Consider the following 24183-nt stretch of genomic DNA (forward strand, 5'->3'; position numbering starts at 1 on the left):
GTAGTGCCCTGCAGTATATAAGAGTGAAGGGAGTGTCGCACTTGTCAATACCGGAAACACTCAGTCTGCCAACTCGTATTCCCTCTGAAGCTCTGGAAAGGACTTGACCCCACCCTCTCCCCAAATATCTTTGATACGGGAGATCCAGATGAGGTTCCATCTGTCAAAACCTTTTGATCTCCATAGACTGCCTAGCTTCTCGGAGTCCCAAAGAGGAGTCGCTAATGTCAATCTCTGACCCCCAATCAAGCGAGTTAGTAGCGTCATGCCAAATTTGGACAGTGTGTATGGTGGGGCCTGTTAGTGTGTATCGGTTAGGCCGTGTTTATAATGCCCTGTCATAATTCCCTCCAGGGAGGAGCTATTTATCCATGGCATAGCCTGAGTCATCAAGGCGACCATAGGTGCCATGATTGACGGCTGCTAGCTGAGATGCCCAGTAATAGTTTTTGATATCAGGGAGACTAATGCCGCCATCATACCAGTTTAGTGTCCATTTGTTTAGGGCAATGCGTGGCCTTCCTTCCCATAGCAGGTCTCTCTGGAGGCTCTCGACTTCCTTAAAGTATTGCGCTGAGACAAGGTCTAGAGTGTTCTGAAGAGCGTATAGGAATCTGGGTAGGGACATAATTTTAAACAGGGCGGCCCAACCTAATCGTGAAAAGGGGAGTGTTTTCCAGCTGGCAATGTCCCTTCTCAGCCTATGCAAGAATGGAAGAAGTTTTTGGGCGTACCGGAGTGTGGAGTCGAGGGAGATAAAGATCCCTAAATACTTGAATCCCACACTGTTGATCTGTATTGGACAGTTCTTCGGGGGGGGGGATGGGTGGGTCCCCACTGAGGACATACAAAAGGTACTTACCCCAGTTGACAGTAAAGCCAGAAAATCTACAGAATATAGCCAGGATATCTAGAACTGCAATCGGAGATTTCCTAGGGGAGGCCAGATACAGTAATATATTGTCCGCATAGAGTGAGATGCGGTCTTCCCACTCAGGGGACCATCTCAGCCCCCGTATCAGTGGGTCTCTACGGATCCAGGCCGCTAGAGGGGCAAGGGCAAAAATTAACGGCGAAAGTGGGCACCCCTGACGTGTTCCCCGACTAAGTTGGAACGTGGCTGATAGTTTGTGTACAGAATTGTTAATGTTTCAGGCGTACTATTCCTCCACCAAACAGTCACGCTAAATCATCAATTTACCTCTAGAGATGCTCCAATCATAAGTGAACTGTCTTCTGCAAAAAATATATGTTGAAACCTGTACCCTTCCACCAAAGAGGAAAAGGAATTTATTCCCGTTTATTGTTTGTTGAAAAAGAAAGGTCCAGAAATCAAATACAGACCCATGCAAGATGTGTAAATCACAAACCAATGGACATGGAGAGAAAGATTTGAATGCTCGCATTTTACATTAAATGTATCATCAAAGGCGCCGTCTCTGTTCCGTATACCTTCAAGATGGGTATGTTCATATCCCAGTAGCCAGTAGGCACAGCAAATTCTTAATATTTGTATAGTGAGACAACCATTTCGAGTACAAAGTACTTCCTTTTGGCCTCAAATCAGCTCCCAGAACTTTCTCAAAGTGCATGGCAGTGATTGTCGCACATTTCGGTAAACTTTAAATATTCGTCTATCCGTATGTAGGTGACTGGCTTTAAAAAAGTGTTAACGCACCAACAAGCTCAACGGCATGATCAAGTCGCTGTCTCAACTCTGTCGAAGGGGTCCACACATCAATCACCAAAACATCGACCTCGCCAGTTCAGTCTCTTTATTATCTAGGAGCAAATATCGACACCATAAAGGCGAAAGTATATCCTTCAGAGGAGAGTTTTATCTCGTATGTCTGAAATATTAATCTCTCATGAAAGTATTCCATCCAGCAGTGAGACAAGTGTCTTCTCTTCTGGGCTCGATGGCATCCTGCACATTTCTGATGCCAAATGCCCATCTTCATTTGAGGCCATGGGCGTCCGCAGGGGGGGGCAAAGGGGGCACTTGCCCCCCCCCCCCCCCCCTGGATCGCTGGTGCAGGCCCAGACAGGGCCGGCGCTAGGCATGGGCAGTGTGGGCAGCTGGACCTCGCGGCTGTCTAACTAGAATGGGCCCCCCACGAGTCCATCATGCTTTTGAAATGGTGCCATTGTAGTTACAGGTGGGCAACCCCCTCCCTTTGTTTCGCAGATTTGGTGAACTGTGAAAGACACAAGGCGGGGTGGGGGGGGTGAGGGGGGAGCCCTCTCCTGGGCCCGGCTGCCATGGGCTGAAATGGCAACATGACACCGCATCCCTTTGAGGTGCTGCAGACTGGGCAGGGCAGGGTTTGTGGCCGTGATTAGCTTTCCCTTTATCTCTTTCTTTTAGCTTAATCGCTGCATCTGCATGATAACAGCATTAGGCAGACACTTGAACTGGGGTGAGGTGTGAAGTGAGCCCTGCCCCTGCATGAATGAAACGCAGAGCATCCTGCAGGGCTCACAACAAAAAAACAGAGCAACCTCACATCACAATGGGCGCTGCTCACTTCCAAAGAAGGGAAAGGGAGAAGAGCAGAAAACGGAGAGAGAGAGGTGGTTATAGATTTTTTTTAAAATGTATTTAATACTTGTGCTCAATCATGTCGGAGGACGGTGATGAAGTAAAAAGTTTGCCCCCCCCTGGAAACATTTCTGCGGACGCCCATGTTTGAGGCCTCTACAAGGGTGTCTGGAAAACCAAATCGCCCTTTCCCCTCAAAGTGAGACAGTCTCTCAAATGGTGGTGTCAATCGAAAAATCCCCTTCAAGGGATGGCCTTTCATCAGGAGGGTCCATCGTAAAATATGGACATTTGAATTTACCGTAAGATTGCATGGACATTCTAAAAGAGGCAAAATGTCCATCTGCACATACATCTTAAGCTTGCAAATGGAAGAAATTTTGTATCTGCTTCTCTGACATGAGCATTAATTTACCACGTACTAAAAAGAAGCTTTACTTTCCATACTGACTTCATTTGGCGAAATCTGGTTTACAATCTTCTATTAAAGTCCATTTGGTAGCTATTACTGTCTACAGAAAATGTCATTCACTAAACTTCTTTCTTTTCAAAGTCTGTTATTCAGGTCTTCTTCGAAGGCATCGAAGTCTTTTCCCCTGTATGCCGTCCTTCTCCTCCTTGGGAGTTGAATGTCGTACTTTCACATCACATGACGGACCCTTTCAAACTTATCCATAAAGCTTCATTATAGCATCTTTCTTGGAAAACGGCTTTTCTAGTTGCCATCACATTAGCATGTAGGGTTAATGAGATTCAAGCTTTATGCTCCCATGTACCGTACACAGTACTTCATAGCAAAAAAGATGCATTTTTAAAAATGCATGCTTGCTTGTGGTTAATCCTTACTTTTTATCCCTCCTTGTGTTTAGGTTTCTTACCACAAAGCACCGCCCAATTACTGTTAACATTACGTGTTTGTGTTGATTTGGGAGGCTGTTTTATTCTTTGATTCCTGCTCATGTCACTGTTTGCTAGTCTTGGGTGGTTCAGCTTTGGCACCCGTCATTAATCTTCCCGTTCCGTTCAAACACTGAGATAAAATGTCAGACGCTGTGTTTGAAATCGCCTTTTTATTTTTTTTCCAATAGTGTGGGGATTTTCTCCAAATCACTCCTGCTTTGCTGCTTGTTGCTTTAACGAGCCTTTAAGTGGACCTTCAGCAGCCCAACCTTGCAGCACAGTTAGAGGGAAGGCTTGGAACTTCCATCACATTTTCACACTTTACATGAGCACTAGATACATTATGAAACGTTGGATTCGTTTTTGGGGGCATTTTTATAGAGTGCAAACTCTACTGACCCAAATGTATGGAAGCACTTTACAAAAGCGCCAGTTACATTACACAAGGTCATGTTAATTGTTTTGTTTTTAGGTGCACAAAGATGAAGTGCTGTTTATTCATTATTTCCCCTCTACCTGACAAATGGGAGCATTTTGTTATTTCCAGTACTTCTATACCCAGGGGGCTGGGTCAGAGGGCGGGGCCGTGGGGTTGCTAGCAATCTAATGGTGCTAGCAGTGTTTTGAAAGGAAAACTCTAGAGATGGGTGCCTGGTCTCCGCCATTGAAAAGTACTTTACTGCTTTTACCATAGGCTGTTCAATACTCTAGTGATGCAGTCCCACACAGAATGTTAGTGTTATTGTGCTGTTGACTTGCATCAAGGCACTTGTCTTTTTGTCTGTGCGTCAAGGTCTTGTTTTGTGTCCATAAATGTTTACTGAGGCAAGCATTTATTCCTGAATCGCACAGCACGACCCAGTGTATAGTAATTGTATAGGACTTTAACCCCTGGCAGCACCGTACCCAGGATGATGTACTGCATGGCTAAATACTTCAAATGTCCCAAAGGTGACACCTATTGGCTATTCCAATACTTAGTTTATTCAGTAATTTTAAATTGCACAGTAACCTCCTGGGTCCTACTTGCACAGACCCCCTTTTAAAATCCACCATTTCAACAATCATTGGAGTTTTCAGCATTGTTGCCTGCCCTGTCCTACCCACTGGAAAATTGGAGGCCATACAGATAGATGTTCTGTCTCTGTGCTGTCTGAAGAGGAGGTAGAGCTACTCCATGGAAAACCTATCTGGAAATTGAGCTGGTTGCATGGGTAGTTCTTACTGCATTTAAATACCACTGACCGAAATCACTTGCCAGGAATCTTATGATGGCGTCCCAGGTCAAGGTGAAGGATGTCTCTTTAATAATGAAACATCAGTATCCTCATTAGTAGGGGTTACCACACTTTGGCCAACCTATTAGTAGTAGTCTGAACCATGTGTGTGCCCCATTGGGTGGTTATGGCTTGGCACGCTGCCAGTACGAGGTGTGCCATCTGCCTTCCTCTTCCCAGAGCAAGAGGACTCACCCAGAACTGGGATTTCTTAGAAGAGCCACCTCCTGAGTTATTTATATGGATATATCCTATATCCTGTTAGTACCATTTGCCAGTAACAGATCAATTTATGATATATGTTGTAAAGCTCCCATCTCCCCACATCTTCTTTAACACCAACTGGACCTACGCTCATCCATTCCCTTAGCTTTACTTTTGTACAGTGCATTATTAGTTTATAAAAGGTGCCTCCATCCCCACATAGTGCTCCTGCAAATGGTGTGTGCTGTGATATAAATTAGTTCCTATGTCTTCTCTGACAGCTGTATGTCCAAGACTGTTTCCGATCATTTCTTCCATGCCAAATTAAGAATCTGAAAGAGACGGTAGCTATAGATTCCTTACCTTGGAGTTACCCCCAGGCGTCCGACTCGATCTGGAGAAACGTTTTCGTAGCAGTACTCCTGCGCGTTGGTAGGTGGCGTCGGTCGACTCCGTGTCTGTCATCGGCTTGGTGGTCGCTGGGATCACATCGCAGTGTCTACTTGGACACTGCCCCTGCGCCAGCTAGCTCAGCTCCAGAGAGAGCGTTCCCCTTAGTCTGTTTTTGACTAAACTTTTGTCGACTTCTTTTTAAAGTCTTCGACTCCTGGTACACGAGGGATGCCCCATTGCCGGACCGGATTCAAACCCTGTGACTCCTGTCACAAGTTGATGTCGGTCACTGATCTGCTCCTTGTGCGTCTTTGGTGATTGGAGCGCGACCACCATCCAAAGTCGTGCTCCGACTGCCCGGCCATGAACCCGAAGTCTTTGTGGGAGCGGTCCCGAAAACATTTGGAGGCCCGGCATGCCGCTCCGCGTCATTCGAGGCCCCGGTCGAGTGGAAGGTCGCGGGACCGGTCACGGAGTCACTACCACTCGTCCTCTAAGTCTTCGCACTTCTCCAGTAAGTCGAAGCACAAGTATAAGGGGAAGAAGCATCGTCGCTCTTCGCCTTCTCGTCGGTCGACGAGACGCAGGACCCAGAGCGCCGTCGCACTCCGGGTCCGTAGCACGCTGAGACAGCTCCACTCTTCCCTCCCTTTCCCGGAGCCGTAGTGTCCCCTGCCCAGCTTTGTGCATTTTATCAAGCACTCCATAGCATTTTTGGGCAGCCTGACTCTGCCGGCGCACCGTCTGGCCCCACGGACTCTGCTGGGGGCCCTGGGCCTTCGAAACCGGCGGCTCCGGCCTCTGCGCTGGAGGGCCCCCATGGATCCAGGCCTGGACCCAGATCGGTGCCGGTTGACCTCACGATACCTTTCCCGGCGCCAATTCCAGTGACGAAGCCCCCAACCTGCGCCAAACCTGGCCTCACCCCCAACTTGGACCTGGTGCTGGACCAACCTCATTCGACGTCTGTACCGGCGCCAGTGGGTACATTTGTATCGTTGTTTATCCCTGGTGTTCCCTTATGCCCTGAGTGGCAGACAGAGGAGGGTGAGGATGACTGGGAGGGATCTATTGACCCTCTAGCTGACCAGCTTGTAGAGCCGGACAGGCGAGAGGAGTTGGGTGACGCCAGTGGTCTGGATACCTCCCCAGACCCTGGCAATGCTTCACCCCCCCACCCCCCCTCCCTACTGTGGCTATGGAGGAGGGAGCTTCCTATGTTGTGGTGTTGCATAGGGCGGCTGAGGCCTTGGGCTTCGAGCTTCCTAAGGTGGCAGTCAGGACTTGGCTCCTAACAGGGGTGCTTCAGCCAGCAGCGGCTTCTTTGGATCCCCTGCTGCTTTTTAATGAAACTCTCACTGACCTCCTTCTGGGCCCTCGATCCAAGCCCAGCACAGGGGTCCTGTGGTCAGGATGATTGGCAGACGCCCTCCGCCTGGCCCTGGGCGACCCACTTTTCCTCTCCCAACACCCCACCCCAGAGAGCTTGGTGGTCCAAGCCTTGTTTTCAAAAGGTGCATTCCCTAATGCTCCCCCCATATAGGGAATCCAAGAAGCTGGGTCACCTTGGGTAGAAGAGGTTTTCTTCCACCAGCTTAAAGCTGCGGTCGGTGAACACTGCATGCCTTTTGGGCTGTTATACCCATACAGTGTGGGATACGGTTGCGCAAGTGCTGCCACAGTGCCCAGAGGAGGCCTGGGCCAGGCTCACCCGCGCAGTGGCTGAGGGTTGAGATGCAGCAAAGTTCACCATCCGGTGTGGGCTGAATACCGCTGACTCTCAGTTTGTACGTCGGTAGCACTGAGGCGCTACGCCTGGTGGAAGACGTCTAGGTTTTCAGGGGATGTTCAATACACCCTCTGGACAAGCCCTTTTGATGGCCGTCGCCTGTTTGGTGACAAGGCGGACTCCGTTCTCAAGCTCTTCAAGGATTCTAGGGCTACAGCCAGATCCTTGAGGATCGCTGACACCTCTTGTGCCACTCAGTCTGCCTTTTGTGGCTACGGAAGGGGTGCCCCACCACATTCCGCCCAAGTGAGCCACAGGACTACGCAAGCTACCCAGTCTGTGTGGCCGTGGATATAGGACCCAGCGATGCAGGCCAGCGGGTGGGTCAGTCCACCCATCCCCCCTCTCACGCTTGCAGGAGCCTCCAAACCTTCCTAATCTGACCTTTCAGGGCCACCAGATGCCAGTGAGTGGCAGGATTCGCCATCACCTCACCCACTGGCAAACCAAAACGTTGGACAGGTGGGTTTTGCAGATAGCCTGAAGGGGCTACTCCCTCTCCTTCGAAACTACCCCTCACTACATGCCACCAGCAATCCATTGTATGTTGGAGGATCACTTGATCCTTCTCCGCAGGAAGTTACAACTCTCTTGGCCAAGGGAGCTTTTGAATGGGTCCCTGTGTCAGAAGTAGGTCGTGGTTGCTATTCCCACTACTTTCTATAACCCAAGAAGGACAAAGGTCTGCGTCCTATCTGAGACCTCAGGGCACTCAACCGCTTCCTCCAGAAGGAGAAGTTCAAAATGCTCACGTTGGTTCAGGCCCTCTCTGCCCTCAATCGCGGAGACTGGATGGTAGCGTTGGACTTGTAGGACGCCCATTTCCACATTCCCGGCCTGCCAGCCCACAGGCATTACCTACGGTTCACAGTAGGCCACGAGCATTTCCAGTTTACCGTTCTCCCCTTTTGGCCATACCAGCACCCCTCGGGTGTTCAAGAAAGTGATGACTGTGGTCGCATCTCAACTGGGCAGATCAGGGGTTCCAGTCTTCCCCTATCTCGAAGGCGGGCTCTCCCCAGGCTGTCTCCTCCCACCTCCAGACTACGGCAGACGACCTGCATTCGGTGGGGTTCACTATCAGCGTTCCGAGGTTGCACCTGATTCCCTCTCAGACGCTAATTTTCATCGGAGCAGTTCTGGATACAGCGCAGTTTCGGGCTTATCCTTCCGAGCAGCGAGTTCGGGATATTCGGGCTATGATACCAATGTTTCAGCCTCTATCCCAGATTTCGGTGAGAATGACCCTGAGGCTGCTGGGCTCCATGGCCTCCTGCATCCTGCTGGTGAATCATGCCAGATGGCCCAAGCGGGCTCTGCAGTTGGACCTGAAGTTCCAGTGGGCGCAGCATCAGGGGATCTTTCCAATGTCGTCCAGATCTTGGAGGGACTGCACCTCAGTTACGGTGGTGGCTCACAAACTAGAATTGGATCAATGACTGATCCCTCTCCCTTCCCCAACCAGAGTTCACAGTGGTGACAAATGCGTCACTCCTGGGAGGGGATAGCCACATGGGAGAGGTGGATATGGGGGGTCTCTGGTGGAGTCTGGGCTCGACATCAACCTTCTGGAACTCCAGGCGATCCGTCTCGCACAAAGCATTCCTTCGTTCTGTCAGAGGAAGAGTAGTGCCTGTGTTCATGACACCACATCCATGTGGAATTGCAACAAACCGGGTGGGGTAGGGTCGTGGACCCAATGTCAAGAGGCTCTTCTCCTTTTGGACATGGCTGAAACATAAGGGCATATTCCTGGAGGTTCAACACCTGGCAGGTTCCCTGAACACCAGGGCAGACTAACTCAGCCGCCAGTGCATGATGGATCACAAATGGCATCTTCACTCGGAGGTGGTGCAAGTTCTCTTTCAGCAGTGTGGCGCGTAACGTCGTGTCAGAACTGATGTCATCGCGCAGGGGCGTCTTCTTAGTAGACACTGCAACGTCATCCCGAAGACCACGCAGACTACTTGAGTCTACCAACGCCACCTACCGATGCGCACGGTTACTGCTATGAAAACGTTCCTCTGGATCCAGTCGGACGCCTGGGGGTAACTTGTTTGTCAATACCACCCCCTACCCCGCAGTAACATTTAAATATTAAATACTGCTTCTATTCCCCACTCCTTAATTTTTTGAACTAGGTGAACTTCCTTGTCACCTTTCTGATGGCTTGGTGCATGACCCAGTGTCATACTTGGAAATCTCTGCGTTTCAGTGAAATTAGTCTTCCTCCATCTGTGTAAAATTGTTCTGAGATCCTGCATTGGGGCGGGGATTAGTCGGTGTTAATGAAATTAATAAAGATACCCTTGATCTAACACTAGTGTTTCAGGTCAGTTACTTCACTTCCCCAGTGTGTAGAGTGAACTTGCCATAGTTACCGCCACTGAACCTCAATCTTCCTACCGCCTGAAGACTCCCTTCCATTGAGAGCAATCAATGATACTTAATGCATTTTCCAAGCTCAAAAACTGTTCAACCAAAATTCATGTCCATCGCAATCTTGGTCACAAATACTATTGACCTGTTGAAGTTTGTTCTACAGGCTGGCTCTTATCTCCTGAATGTATTCAAAAACTTTCCTGTAGCAACCATTGTCCTTTTTAGGGCCTTGGCTTTTCCTTGTGGCTAGGCTGTTAATTCCATATATATCATCCGCTTGTCTTCGTCTAATGGAAAATTGTTCAGTCCCAGATACAGGTATTTCATAGCATAGTAGTCCTTGAAATCTAGAGAACCTATCTAAAACTTATCTTAAGGATTTAGTAACGATTCTCTTTGCATCTATTTCCATCCTTGCGTCCTTTAATTTTCTTTTTTAAAAGGTATTCGTCAAAGGCTTTTGAAGGCTGTCTTCTTTCTTGTCTTAATGTCCTTGCTGTTCCTTTCTTCATCTGTAGTGTAGAAGTAACAATTGCTGCTTTCTGATTGGGTAATGTGCAAGCATTGATTGCATATGAATTTTTTGCCACAGGCTTGGCAGCATCTGGTCACTGTCTTTGTGATGCCTTATTGTTTTCAATTTATCAAGCAAGGAGTTCAGAAAGCTCTACATTTTCATGTTTGCTTTCAAAAAAGGTTCTTCGTTTTGGAGACACTAATGGAGGGTTTTTGATTGCTTGTTTCAACAAATGTCTTCACTTTTCCTCTAGTTGCCTTTTATTATGCAATTAATTGTGATAATCTGGAGAAACAGCTGCAGCATGATACTACTAGCCTGGATTTGTCAAGGTTTTAATCCAGTACTTTCTTGTCAATCTCTAATCGGGCTACAGTCTCATCCTAAATTGTTGAGCTGAAATATTTTTATCATGGTCTGCATGGTTGAACTTCATTGTGGCTCTCTCAGTCTTAGAATATGGTCTTCAACCGACCTGTCATTTGTATGTCAGTGCTGTAGTTATCCAGTGTAAATCTGTCTGAGGGAACATATGCTAAGAAGTGGTTGACGTTTGTCGGATCACCAATCTTAGATGCTACTACCACATTATATATTGCCATGTTTGCTATAATTTCTAGAGAAACAAATTCTACTTGTTTGTAATTTTTTTACACCGCATCTTCTCCCACCTTCTTCCAGCATTCCTTAATCTGTGTGAAGAACCTAGTCTAGGTATCTTGACCACTAATTATCAGTGCATTTGCTAATTACTAATCTGGTCCAAAAATGTTTAGGTGTTAATGGTGTGCATCAGAGCAGTTATCCTCTGCCACCTGAATTATGCTAATGCTCTGCATACTTAAACCGAGCAGCCCATGTTTTAAGATTGCAAAAGATTCAGAAAAAGCAGCGTGTCTTATTTGTCTCGCGGTCAAACCAACACAAAATACCTTACCCTGTAAGAGAGCATATGACTAAATCTACACTTGAAGAAGGTACTCTAGTGTTTGTGCCCCATATAGGTGCTCACCACCGTGAAAGGAGCAAGTCTTGGATTTTCATAGCACCCATTTTAGGGGAGTTCTTGAAATGTAAACACAGTTTAACCTTCAATACCCTAAAAAGCACCTGCTGGGAAGATGAGCAGTGCGTCAGCGTTTTGCTTCAGTTACACATTTAAGCCATTATCTTGGAAAATATTTTTGTTTAAGTCGTAATCACATATGTTCCAGGCTTAATAAGGTCCAGGATCTAAGAAGCCGTTCAAAACGTTTATTCTCAAAGACAAGGTGTTGGTAATGACCGTTTCAGAATCACTCTCAATGTGACATCATGCTTGTATATTAACCAGCCGGTGTTATCTGCTGATATGCAAAATAGGACACGTTTGGAGATCCTCAATTAAATGTTACACACAATACTAAGGACTTTAGGCATTTGTTTCAGTTGTTTGTAGCATTGGATCAATTTGACAAAGGACATGTCTTATCAAAATAATAATTATCCAGATTTGGGGGTGGAGGGGGGGGGATCTTTTGTCAAAATGTGCTGTTAGAAATTCTATAAGATCCCTAACTGAGGAAGTCACTGATTATTTTATTTAGCAATATGAATATCACTGTGGCCATTCTTGCAAATGTATCTTTTCAGTCAGTTTTTAAGGCAGTGACTTGTAAAACTGTGCTGCATCTTCTAACACACTTATGTTTATATTGAGGCTGGAACTGTATAACTGGCACAGGTGGGACTGGCTGTAGTGAGGGCACTATTTTGGTAACGCCTCACTTGTATTGTCCCTCTATACTGAAGTCAATGAACAAAACAAAACTTTATTTGACTTTAATGGTAGTCCTACAATTTTGGTACTTCTATTTTTATCCATCCCATCTCTCTTCTCCAGTAAGTCAATTACTCATTAGAAAGTCTTTCATTTGAAGTTGTAAATCAATATGACTTGGCCTTCCAAGGAGGAGCTTGAAACCGATGTATATTTTCACTGTCCGAGAAAGGAATAAGCAGAAAAACAGGCAGATATGGTGATCCTGTTCTCTCTAAACTTTTAGTTATTTACGTACTGGGAATTCAAGCCTGCTAGACCATATTTAAAGCATACATAGGTATGTAGCATAATCATGCTATAAAACTACAGTTAATAATATATAGATATTTTTCCAGACTGTTTATTTCCTATATGAAGAGTACATTAAGAAAAGGCTAAAAAAAAAAAAAAAAAGAATGCTTGTGGTAAGCAGCCATTACCACTGCCATGCTGTCCATTGTGTTTCACACATTTTAGAATTAAGCTTTTATTTGTGGGAAAACATCCCGAGTGTGAAGAACTGAATTAAGGACCTGAGTTCTCAAGAAGCCCCAAAAATGTCTTTATAAGGGAAGCAGTTCTTTTGAGAAACTGACTATTTTCTATGCGGATATCAGTCACCCTGGACTTACTCTCCATTTGTCTAAAAAGTAATGCTATCCTTTATCAACTTGACTTATTTTTTTTTTTTTTTAATTTGTTTTATTGTTTTCATTACAAACAAAACAGCAAGACACTTGATTAGGCAGATTACTCGTAACATTCGACAGGATGGCACCCCAACCTACAACCCTGTAAGTAGAATCATCTCCACATATTGTTACATAGTCGACATCCACACTCCACACTCCCGCTTGACTTATTTATTTTAATTGTATTTTCTTTCTTTCAGTTGATCAGTTATTCTCCCATCCTATTTGCTATTTCTTTTAGCGCTGCTCTGTATAGGAAAAATCGAATTGGACTAATCTAATTATATGTTTAACATTTTTGAAAGTGTTAGCCGTGTTGCAAATTTTTCTTTCAGGATTTATCAGCTCATCGAAGGAAAAAATGAGAAGCAGCAGCTGTTCAACACATATGAAGGCTTAGAGGAAGTTGCAAAGAAACTAATGCACAATATGCTTTCATATCAAGATCAGTTCGCAGTTTCGAGTCAAGAACAGTCTTTAATCATGTCTAAGATGGATGCTGGTGTAAAGACTTTACATGATTCAATGTATTACGGAGAGGGTTGTCCCTTGCTTAGTGCTAAGGTAAGTTGATGATTTTGAACTAAGCTTTTCTTGTGTGCGCTACTGTTTTAAGAGATGTTCTTTGTTTTTACTTATTTTTGATAAGGTGATAACCCTAAGAGTTTAACTCCCTCACTGACGTAATCAAGGGCAGTTACTGCAATAACAGAAATAGACATAATGCAGAAGAAATCCAAAAGGTAGATGGGGTCAATGGTTTTATGTTGCAGCAGTAATGCCTTCCCATGCACAGCAGTGACTCCTCCTGCCTTGCTGTTTGTTCAACCTCACTGTGGTGGAAGTATTAATTGAATCGCTTATCCTAAAGAGGCAAATGTACCTAACGAGTGTAATCACCCAGTCCAAGTCCCTGTAAAAAAAACACAAAAAAAACCTTTGATGTAACCCCATCTACAAGATCTATCTTGCGGGAACTATGCAACTTCTTCCTCTCCCTTTCGCCTACAACCGCAGGCGCTAGGTAGAAATCCCAAATCTCGGATTGAAAGCAATGAAATCAAAAAGAGCAGTAAATAAAGTGTACTGCACCGGTTTGAAACTATCGCCATGCGGAAGGCATTTGGAGTCTTTTGAAGTGACATGCAGTATTGTTGCTTCGTCCCTGCCTCTGTTTCTCTTGAATGTGCACTGGAGCTGTATGCACAAGAAAGCCCCCTTCTTCCCTCTCACCATTACTCACAAGAGTGTGCACTTCATACACCCTCACACTTGTTCTATCACCCTGAAAAGTCATATAAGGGAATCTGGTTAGGGCTATGTGCATCTTCTAATCTTCTAGTAGCAACCACAGATACCACTAGCAATGAAGTAGTATTCAGGACAGTGGTTCATATTGAGCATAACCCAAGTTCCAGGGCACTTCCTTAGTAGCATTAGAGGGTCATCTTTGGGGATCTCAATAGCCCCCCTGCCTAATCCTCCTCACCATGAGACAATAACTTGTATGACCCTCTGGAGGTATGGGAGTACAGTCGGATCATTGTTCAAAACCTGAGCATCTTGGTTCCTTTGCTTATGCTAAAATGCTCCTAACCTATATCATCGCATTCCCATGTCCCTGCTTAACATTTGTCAAAGGGAGAGAGCTCTATAGCCCTACTTCTACCCCAGGGGCTAAAGTCAATGTGCCAGAATTCATTGCCTTCACTGCTGATGCCACACCAGTTCGGGAGCAACATTGGACAGACTATGCTGTGCAGGCTCGGAGAAACCATAAAAGATCAACAAACTGCTCTGTGGTGCTCATACTGCTGGTGATCATTTCTGTGTTTCCTCACCTGGCTGTCAGTAGATAACTACTATTATGCAGCAACACTAGGGCCGGCACCAATTTGGATCCATTAAACTGGCCTCAAGGTTTAGCTGACCATCTCCAGTACTAGTTCGCTTGAATGCCTGCAGAATTCAAGGAAAGGTGGTGTCAAACTTAAATATTACAAATGTGAATGCACCATTTTAGGTGCGCTAAACTGGAAATAACCATGTCTGTAGAAAGTATAGTAAGCAATGAAGCATGGTGTCAAGTCACAGATGTACTTGCAACAAGACTGTATAAAGAACTTCTCCTTTGGTAACAGTGAAGAGTAAATTGTCAAAAAACATAATGTTGAGTTGTTGGCTGTTACTGCATTTAGTCGGGAAATGCTGAGTTATACACCACAGTGCTTCGAAGAACCAGCAGTGAAATTAGTCCGTGATCTTCCAGTTCAAATACTTGGTGCCAGTGATTATGCGGCCATTAAATTCCCTTTACCAGGAAATATTGTATGCCATAACTGACATTATTATGTTAGAAAACCGTGATCTCCCACTTATGAAACTTGCGAATTTCTCCATCCCCTCGTTTCAGAAATTTGTTTAAATGGTGCTTCTCAAGTGGAAGTGACCCATCTCTGGCTTTGCTGACGTCCTTCAAACACCAACAATTAAAGTAGTGCACGTGTTCATTTTCTCCCTTTAACATAGAGAGAGAAATTCTAGCCAAGACCCTAGATGATACATTTGTAAGGGTGGTCTCCACCTTAGTTCAGCCAGATCAGAAACGAGTTGTGCACAAATCCAATCTCTGGCTCCTATACTTTGTTGTTGGATTGTTCTTGTGAGCTGTTTGATTGCTCAGATGGCAGATTTTTGTTTACTGGAGACCTCCTTGTAGTGTGGGGGATTTGGTTGGCTCAGACCGCAGCACTGATGGAACATCCATCATGGGACCTGATAAGCATATTGAAATTAGGGGATTTATGCATAAGTAACCACATAAAAACCTTTGTTGATTTAAGGGCAGGCTTTGCTCTGCAGTCAGTTTAATGATTATATTATGAACTTGTTATATACTGAGGAGCCCAGACCTCCCTCCTTAAGTTTAGCTCATTAAAAGCCAAACTTACTACAGATAACCGAGGGAGGCGAAAATGATCCAAGTGACCGTGATAACAGCTAGACTACGCATGGTAAAGCTCGTATCTTCATATGAGGAGCACCTCGGCTGCTGTGGCAAATTTCAAGAAGGCACTGTATGACAATTTTGTTAGAAGCAATTTAGAACTATGGGTCTCACATCACTGGCACAATATATAATCGAAGGAGTGACTATAAGCCAGAATAGTTTTGTACTCTCCCAGCGTTTTACCTTCCAGGAGGCCATTTATGTTCTTAGACTATTGAGGTGCTGCCCTCCCTTCAGTCAGGCAGGGTATACAACATACTTTATCCCTTAAATGATTTTTAAGTCAAGGTGTACTCCTCCTTTTCTGGAATTAATTACTACATTCACCCTCTTTGCAGACCTTTCCCTCTCCAGTTCTTCAATGTAGTAGGCAACTCCCTCTGCCAAATTAAATATTTAAAGTTTGCAACACATCAGTTTGAATTGTGTTTGAGAGCAAACATGGGAATTCTAAGCAGAACCCAAAGTTCAGGTTCCAAAAATACTCTTGAAGGTTTTACACATTTTATGATCAATGTACTTTTGCAACAGAGAAAAAGGCAAAACAGTCAACCAAAATTTAGTTAGTTATCGAAAGCGGCCACTCTGGTCTTGTGGCAGTCCTAGATTACTGTGATTTATTTGTAACAATTGGAGTTGTTTTGCAATGGTATACTAGAGGACAGTACTATTGGACCAGAAACTGGATAACTAAGTAATTCATTTTAGCACTTAAATGCCTCAGGGTAGTGAAAAATAACCTTCCAAGGCGTAATCAAAGATATGATGTAGTTTACTGTATAAAAGAAAATCCTTTAATATGCACAATAATATACAACTTGTAAAATAATAACACACCTGATGCTTCCATCCTGACCAGAAATTTTAATTTAAAGAAGCCAGAGTTGTTTTCATCTCTGAACAGCAGTCCGTTGCCTTTGTGAAAGGACCAGGTAAACAGTACCACCAGAATTCCAATATCCTATTCTTGGACTCAAAAGGGTAAACTTCTACTTTGCACAGCAGTGAATTTGGTTTCATGTGCTGGAGCTAAAATGTGGATGGGTTTTGATGCACCTACCACAAGATCCTGCACAAGATCCAAAGAACTGCCCGCTGCCTACTTCAAAACAGCGAAGTTCTCACCCAAGTCTGCAAAGAAACAGTCTTTCTGGAATGCAGGGACAGCTTTTGGTGTCTGAACAGTCAGTTGGAGACAACTAGCCATATGAGAGTCTGTTAGGTGTGGTGGCTGGTTCATATGCTAGTGCACAGGAAACCTCGCCTGGACACGGAAAGGATTGACCGATTGATAGCTCTTTCTCGATTCTGTGGGTCATGGTGCATGGCCGTTCTTAGTTGGTGGCGTGATTTGTCTGGTTATTTTCGATAACGAACGAGACTCCTCCATGCTAACTAGTTTCGTGACCCCCAGCTGTTTGTTCTACAAGTAATGCTTATTGTTAAATTACTGTATGTTTGTACGGATAAAGCAATTGGGCGCTACCCGACAACCATTTTGTAGACTATAAAGTGCACCAGAATGTGCACTTTTTAGGGGCAACAAGGTCCAATGAATTCTGGTACCCAGGGGTCCATACAAGACTAGGTATTCGGGCACAAGTTGCAGGCAACAGCAAGGCAACGCTGGAGACGGTCTACCTTGCCAGTTATGCACTAGGGTTTTAAATGCCTACAACTTTGCAAACGTTTTGGTTACAAAGATGAAGGTTTCAAACCCAGGACAACCTCCTTCAGCAACCTCACCAAATCAGGACCTAGATCCTTTGGTCAACAGGCCTCCAGACTTAATTGGATGGCAAGTACTCTTCCTGAAAGAATAAATCCAGCATCTTCTCAACAGACAGCAGTATCTTTTCACATAGGCCAGTCGCAGCAGTACTCCTCTCAAATCTTTGGTCCGTGCTTGGTCTCTGCTTATCAGGGTAGTAGTGACTTGCAGAGTCCCTGGATCAAAAGTTCTTCAAGCAACACTGGTGAACAACTCCTTAGATCATTGAACAAAGTACTGTTAAACAGACGCAGTATTTATCTGTAGGGTGTTTGCAAGCTTATCCAGTCTCAGATGGGCATGACGACTGTGTGATGGAGGGATGCACGTGGCGTATGCAACTAGATTGTCTCGTGGGATGATTCAGATTGGTTAGGTTAAAGTGTATCTATTCCAGACATGAAACTAGATTCTTCGGTTGCAGCTTGCTTCAGGAAGAGTGGAAGGGGATGCTAAAGTGCTTGCAAAAGCTCTGTGACTACTGCAGATGACATGAACAATTGTACTTTGGGTTGGAAGGTAGGTAGTTAGTGAAGAGACCTGGGCAGTATTTGCACAAAGCCAGCCATTGTTTTGAAAGCCACACTTAGTCTAATGGATTGTGTTGCGCTCTGTACATGAAGACACTGGTAGCCATGTTCTAAGTTTCTAAGTCTTCTTTATTGGTTCCAGTTCCAAACAGTATCGGTCTTAGTTCAGCCATGTACCAGCTCCTACACCAGCCCCACCAGGAGCAGTCTGCCTAGCTGCTCAGCCCATCTCCAACTGTCAGCACTCATCCACACAGGCACCCAGGCATTCCACGCATCAGTCACACCAACATTCCGTCACCATCTGTCACTCTGGCTGAGCAGCTAGGAGGACCTAGGCTGATTACAGTTAAATGTAATACTCAGGATATAACAGATTGCTCATTCATTCATTCATTCATTTAATGAGAATTGCACATGCATCATGTGCCCGTATACCTCCTCCTAAACCACGTTCATACAGATGTATACATACACCAGTCACACACATCCCAGATGTGATGACGTTTTAGGACCCTTGTTAGTGGCAACTTAATAGACCTTTACACGGAAACGGCCAGTAAGCATTGCCCCTTAGAGGGTAACTGTAACCAGATCACTCTTCATTACAATTATGAAGCAACAACTGCCAGTCTCCTATCCCTGGCATAAAGGGTAACTGCTGCTTGAGGTAGCAGAGTACTTCATCAACCTTTTTGCTGCAGCAAGAGACACAATGTTATGACTTTGCATCTATGTCCCAGAGCTTAATTTAGGAGCAAATTCTTTCTGGCTAGGCATCACCTATCAAGAGATTCTCCTTCTGTTGAAGGTTCTCATGCATCCATCGGTGCAAGAGAATAACTAGGTCCTACTGTTTTGATATCCTCAAACCATTCATAACTAGGTGGATGTGTCCTGCATCACAGTCTGTTTTATAGTCTAATACGCTCATTTTGAGGCAACCCAGGGCTCCTTCAGCTAAAAGGTTAAGGAGCCACTGCTGCTCTTATAAATTTCATAATCACTGAGAATTACAAAGCAGGCACCTGGAGACCAAATGACGCCAAAAACTCGTGCATCTATTCAGACCCCAGGACTGAATTCCTGGTATGTCAAGCCTCTCTGTACAGTCTGTTAACACCTTTCTTACTAAACTGAGAATCTCTATTTCGCTCCTGCTAGAAATTGTTCAGATAGTGTCGTCTAATACGGATGTGTTGTAAATTGGTTTACTGGTTGTGGGGAGGTGAAACCCTACTCGAGCAGCAACCACAATTTCTGTCAGAGTGAAATTACAAGCAACCCCATATTAACTGTACTTAACCCTCTGGTAGCATGGCACAAAAGCAGTCATGCTAAACTTCGAGACGATGTATAAAATATTTTTGCAGCTCTTCAGACCATAATAAATTGAAAACACAACACAAGAGAAAATCCACATCAATTTAGAAAAATAGAATTATATTTATGAACATTATTTGAGATCAAAACAACAAAAATCCGTAGAACTGGAGATGTGCAGTTTTAAGAGTTGAGTGAAAACAGTGCCTAGATGTGAAAAGCACCACTTGTGTTTTTTTTTTTTTCTCTTTAGCTGCTGCGTTAGTGCACAACTCGTTTTGCGCCGGGGTTTGTGTTAGTTAGAACCACTGTGCAAATCGCCTTATAGCACCGTGGATGGCTATTTCCCCAGCTGGGCAGGAAACCTGCTGAAGCGCGCACCTTTAGCTTAACTACGTGTGTTTAAACACATGATTCTAAAGACCATCTCTAAGATCAAATGGGTGTAATATCTGATATTTATTTGTTCCCTCGTCTTTATTTTGCTCTCGAGGTAATATTACTCCAATTCGTTGAAATATCCCTCATAATTACACTGAAATTAAGAATGTAATTCATAGGAATCTGAAACCTGGCAGCTATCAAAATACATGTCCAAATTTCTTTAATACATTGCACCCTGCCCTATGTGGCGTTTAGGGCCTACCTTGGGGGATGATTTCTAAGTAGCAAAAAGGAAAGTTTAGGCCTGGCAAAATGTTTACTTTGCCAGGTCGAAATGGCAGTTTAAAACGGCACACAGGCTGCAGTGGCAGGCCTGAGACCTGTTTAAAAGGGTACATAAGTGGGTGGCCCAATTAGTGCTTCAGGCCCACTAGTAGCATTTAATTTGTAGGTCCTGGGTAAGTCGTACAACTTTACTAGGGTCTTACCAGTAAATTAAATGTTCCTTTTGGGTGTAAGCCAATGTTACTATATTTAAAGGAAAGAACACAAACACGTTACCAGGGGTTAGCAGTGCTAACTTGCGCAGTCCTAAAAGCCAACAAAAATGGTTTCAGAAAACTGAAGGGTGAAGGCAAAAAGTTTGGGAATGACCCTGCAGAAAGAGCCAAGTCCAATATTATGAATATGCAGCAAGATGCCATGATGGAGAAGGAAACCCTACTTGCATGTGCATTTTTTAGATGTAAATTACTTTTTGAAATCTGCTTCCAAACTCTCCTCTCCCCCTGCCCCCCCACCCCATTAAACCGGTAGCATAACCGAGACTGCTAATTTTGATCTTTATTTTGAATTGACTGTCTATATGAACTACCCTAACAGACTGTCCTCCATTCCTTAATAGTGGGGCTCTTTGTGGTTTTCAAGTGACAGTGCCAAATATTATCTGTGAAGAGTTTGTGCTAAGTTATTAAGGAGAGTTGAAATGTGATTTATTTTCCCAGACAAAACTTGTATAAACCTTGACTGTAATTGAAAAAGCAAGATTGCTCTCTCTGTTTTCAGGCTTTCTTTATGAAATTAATGAACTGTAGGGCATTTGTTAATTTACTCTTAAGATATTACAAATGGGGAAAAATATTTGAATGCTTATGAATTTAAAAAAAAAAAAAGAGAGAGGGAGAATAGTATATTCTGAACATGTGGCAGTCCACATCAAAGAATTGTGTGCTTAATTTCTTGCCATTCTGTGGTTCAGTTGTAATTAACTATTTTACATTCTTCGTAGGAGCTCACTGAGCAGTTTCAGAAACTGGAGATACAGATGAACAGCTTAAACCAGCTCATTAAAGAATTTCTGGGAGATCTGAAAAACAAGAAAAAGATTTTGGAGACCAACAAACTGCATAAGATGGAAAAACAACTGTATGTGTATTTTTATCAAGACGCTGCCTGTCTGAAAAAAGTTGTTGAACAGGTGGAAGCAACTGTTCATGAAACTTTATAGCTAGATCTTCATCGCTTGACCTTTTTAAGAACAATGATTTTATTCCATTCCCTGGAATTTCAGCAAACTTCAACATTTTTATGAATTTTGGATAGCATTGTTTTTAGCAATTTGGATCTAACATATTGTCAATAACATGAGGTTGTATATCACATGGTAAATACACCGTTTTAAATGTATGATGTTCAAATAAACAGGTCTTCCTTTACATATTTATTGGCTGAGCTCATAGGCAACCTGCCTATTTATAGGTTAAGCTCTTTATTAATAAACACCAAACTGAGATCTAGCAAATCTATTACTTAAACATAGGCCTAGCTTTTATATATATGCATGGTAATAAAACCACTGCGGTCTACGTTGCTGTTTAAGTATTGCTCTACCGTTATAATCTCCTATCCGCAAACTCTTTTGCTCCGAGATGCCTTTTGGGTGCATGTCTAAGAACGATTTTCACTTGCCAAGGATCATCAAACTAGTGTCCTGTATTGGGTACGACGTGGCTTTTTTCCTACTAGTTGAGCGTTAATTTTCTTTTTTTTTTTATGTAGTCATGAATATCTATCATTGCATACAGTTGTCCTGAATACAAATTCATACTGCTTGCGTCTCTTCATTTACTTAAAATTTCGTTGTGGTTGGAACAGGTGTGAATGTGGAAAATACCAGGATTGATAAAGGCTTTTTAAGAAGAATATATGGCAGGACCAAAGGCTAGGTGTATACTTTGTGTCTATTACACCACAACAGTAACCGAAACCTACAATACCAAAAGCTGAGAACGAAAGTACCAAACATATGACTTAGTGACCACCAATAGAATTCTCCTCATTCGTTGAATCTGCCTTGATTGTTCTGACTCCTTTTCTTTCTGTGTTGTTCAGCAGCCTTCAAGTAAGCTGGATGAAAAATTTCCTAGTAAGCACGACGGAAAGTTTCAATTCTATTAAGGACACGGAGGCGAGGATTATGCTCAAACTTTCTTTATTCCTCCTTCCAGCAGCTTTTAACTTTATAGCAAAAAAACTAGCACTCCCATGGTGCCTTAGGAAGGTCATGTACAGTCCACCAATAGACTGTTTCCATCATCCATGAGGGCGTGTGCGTCCTGTGTCAACTCCTCTTTCTTGACTGCAATCACTGAATCCTCTCGTCCTATCAGTCAGTTTTGGAACCTTCAGCACCTGGAAGAGGTCAAACGACAAAACCCATGACTCTGATCTCGATACACAACCAATAAACATGCTTAACATATCCTTCAAACATAGTGCGAGAAGACCTAAATATGAACAGTTAAACTGTGCCTTCCTTTGCGTTCTTAACTAGATTTGTCACTACATTGAAACAAAGTATATACTTATACCTTACGGCAGACTTCTACCCTGACTGGTGCACTCCTTTAACAATATCGGGAGGGAAACGGGACCCTCGAAGCCCTGGGCGGAAGTAATCCTCGCCTCCGTGTCTTTCACAGAATTAAAACTTTCTGTCATGCTTACTAGGACATTTTTCATTCTATGTCAGAACCGGAGACTAGGATTATGCTTGTCCAAAGCTTATCCACCACCAGCGACACCATGTCCACGACTGGTTAAAGTAGAATCTCTTGAACCTAGAGTCTGACGATCAGTCTGCGGCGTTCACAATATCTTCCAACCTGACCCCCAGGGTGAAAGCTTTTGAAGCCATGGCTCCTCGCACCAAATGGGCGCCAAATTGTGTGGTTTATGCCCGCTGCCTGCATTACCAATCAGATCCAACAGGGTATAGTTGGTGGCGTAACCGCTTTTAAGGGCTTCCTTACGGAAATCAACAATTTGCGCTCCCCGGGGGGCGAGTTTCCTCCGTCATACTCTTTGAGACATCGGACCACACACAGCTTAGGTGAGTTATCAAAAGCCGGATTAGATATCATTCTAAAGTCTGACTTAGTCCTGCGAACAATACGGAGCGTAACTCCCTGCGGGGTGAAAACCATCCGGAAATGTTCAGTGCCCTAACGTCTGACACTCTTCAGCAATAAATCAGGCACAAAATCATAGCCAGAATAGCTGATAGTTATTTACGAGACAAGTACTTATTGGGTTGCCAAGATTGGAACAGATGCAACACCTTATAAACATCCCAAAGTGACGAATACCTGGGCTCTGGAGGAAGTGCGAGGCAAATTCCCCTCATCAACTTGCAGGCCATCTGGTGCTCTCCGACTGGTCGACCCTGGACTGGTGCATGGCCTGCTGAAATCACCGACCTGTAGGAGTTAACCGTGCGGTATGCCAGTCCCTGGACCGCTAATGACTCCCAAGAAGTTCATAATGGCTACCACTTTGCACCCCATGGGATCCTGGTCATTCCGAACACACCAACTGACCCATCTGGACAAAGCTGATCTATATCGTTTATTTGTGCTGCCCGCCCAAGCTGCTTCCAGCAGCTTTTGAGCCTCATTCGAAAGTCCAGAGACTGCCTGAAATCCTCCAGGCCACTAAGGGCATTCTCCCTTTTTGGACTAAGCGACCAGAGGAAGGGGTATTTATTTATTTATTTATTTTATTTAGATTTCTTATAAAGCGCTAACAATCATCCTGAGGGATATCACGGCGCTGCGATTGCTACAGTGTGGATGCAGTGGGCATAGTTGGGTGGATTTAATCGAAGTCGGGGAAAAGGAAGGTTTTTAGTTGTTTCCTGAATGCCAGGTGATCCTCTGTAAGTCGAAGGGCAACAGGAAGTTCGTTCCACTTCCTTGCGGCAACGTAGGAAAAGGCTCGTTCACCCATTCTGGCTTTCTTTACCCGGGGTATGCTGGCTAGCGCCGAGATTTGTGAACGGAGGTATCTAGTGGGAGTGTAGAACTGAATCCTGTTTCTAAGGATGAGAGGGCCTGTCTTGTGAAGTGCTCTATGAGTGATGCACAACATTTTAAAAGTTGCTCTTTGCTTCATTGGCAACCAGTGTAGATCCCGCAGACAGTTTGTGGCCGAGTCAAATTTTCTTTTCATGCAGATAGCCTTGGCTGCTGCATTCTGAAGTATTTGTAGCTTGGTGAAGAGGTACTCTGCCATGCCAACGAACAGAGTTTCCATAATCCAGTCTGCTCATCAGGAGAGACTGAACTAGGATCCTTCTGCATTCTAATGGAATCCAAGGAAAGACTCTTT

General features: G+C 44.3%; 1 protein-coding gene across 3 annotated transcripts in view; it reads left to right on the top strand.

Moving 5' to 3' along the window:
• HAUS3 (HAUS augmin like complex subunit 3) overlaps window positions 1-21230 on the top strand; it is a 58219-nt gene extending 36989 nt beyond the window's left edge. For all 3 annotated transcript variants that reach the window (XM_085642550.1, XM_085642551.1, XM_085642552.1), the window contains 2 exons: window positions 12833-13061; window positions 20804-21230. In XM_085642550.1, coding sequence (XP_085498676.1) covers window positions 12833-13061; window positions 20804-21022 — 448 coding nt within the window. In that variant the 3' untranslated portion in view covers window positions 21023-21230. The remainder of the gene's footprint in view (window positions 1-12832; window positions 13062-20803) is intronic.
• Window positions 21231-24183: the final 2953 nt, after the last annotated feature.

The sequence above is a fragment of the Triturus cristatus genome, chromosome 2_2 (assembly GCF_964204655.1).
Source record: "Triturus cristatus chromosome 2_2, aTriCri1.1, whole genome shotgun sequence".
NCBI classification, from domain to species: Eukaryota; Metazoa; Chordata; class Amphibia; order Caudata; family Salamandridae; genus Triturus; species Triturus cristatus.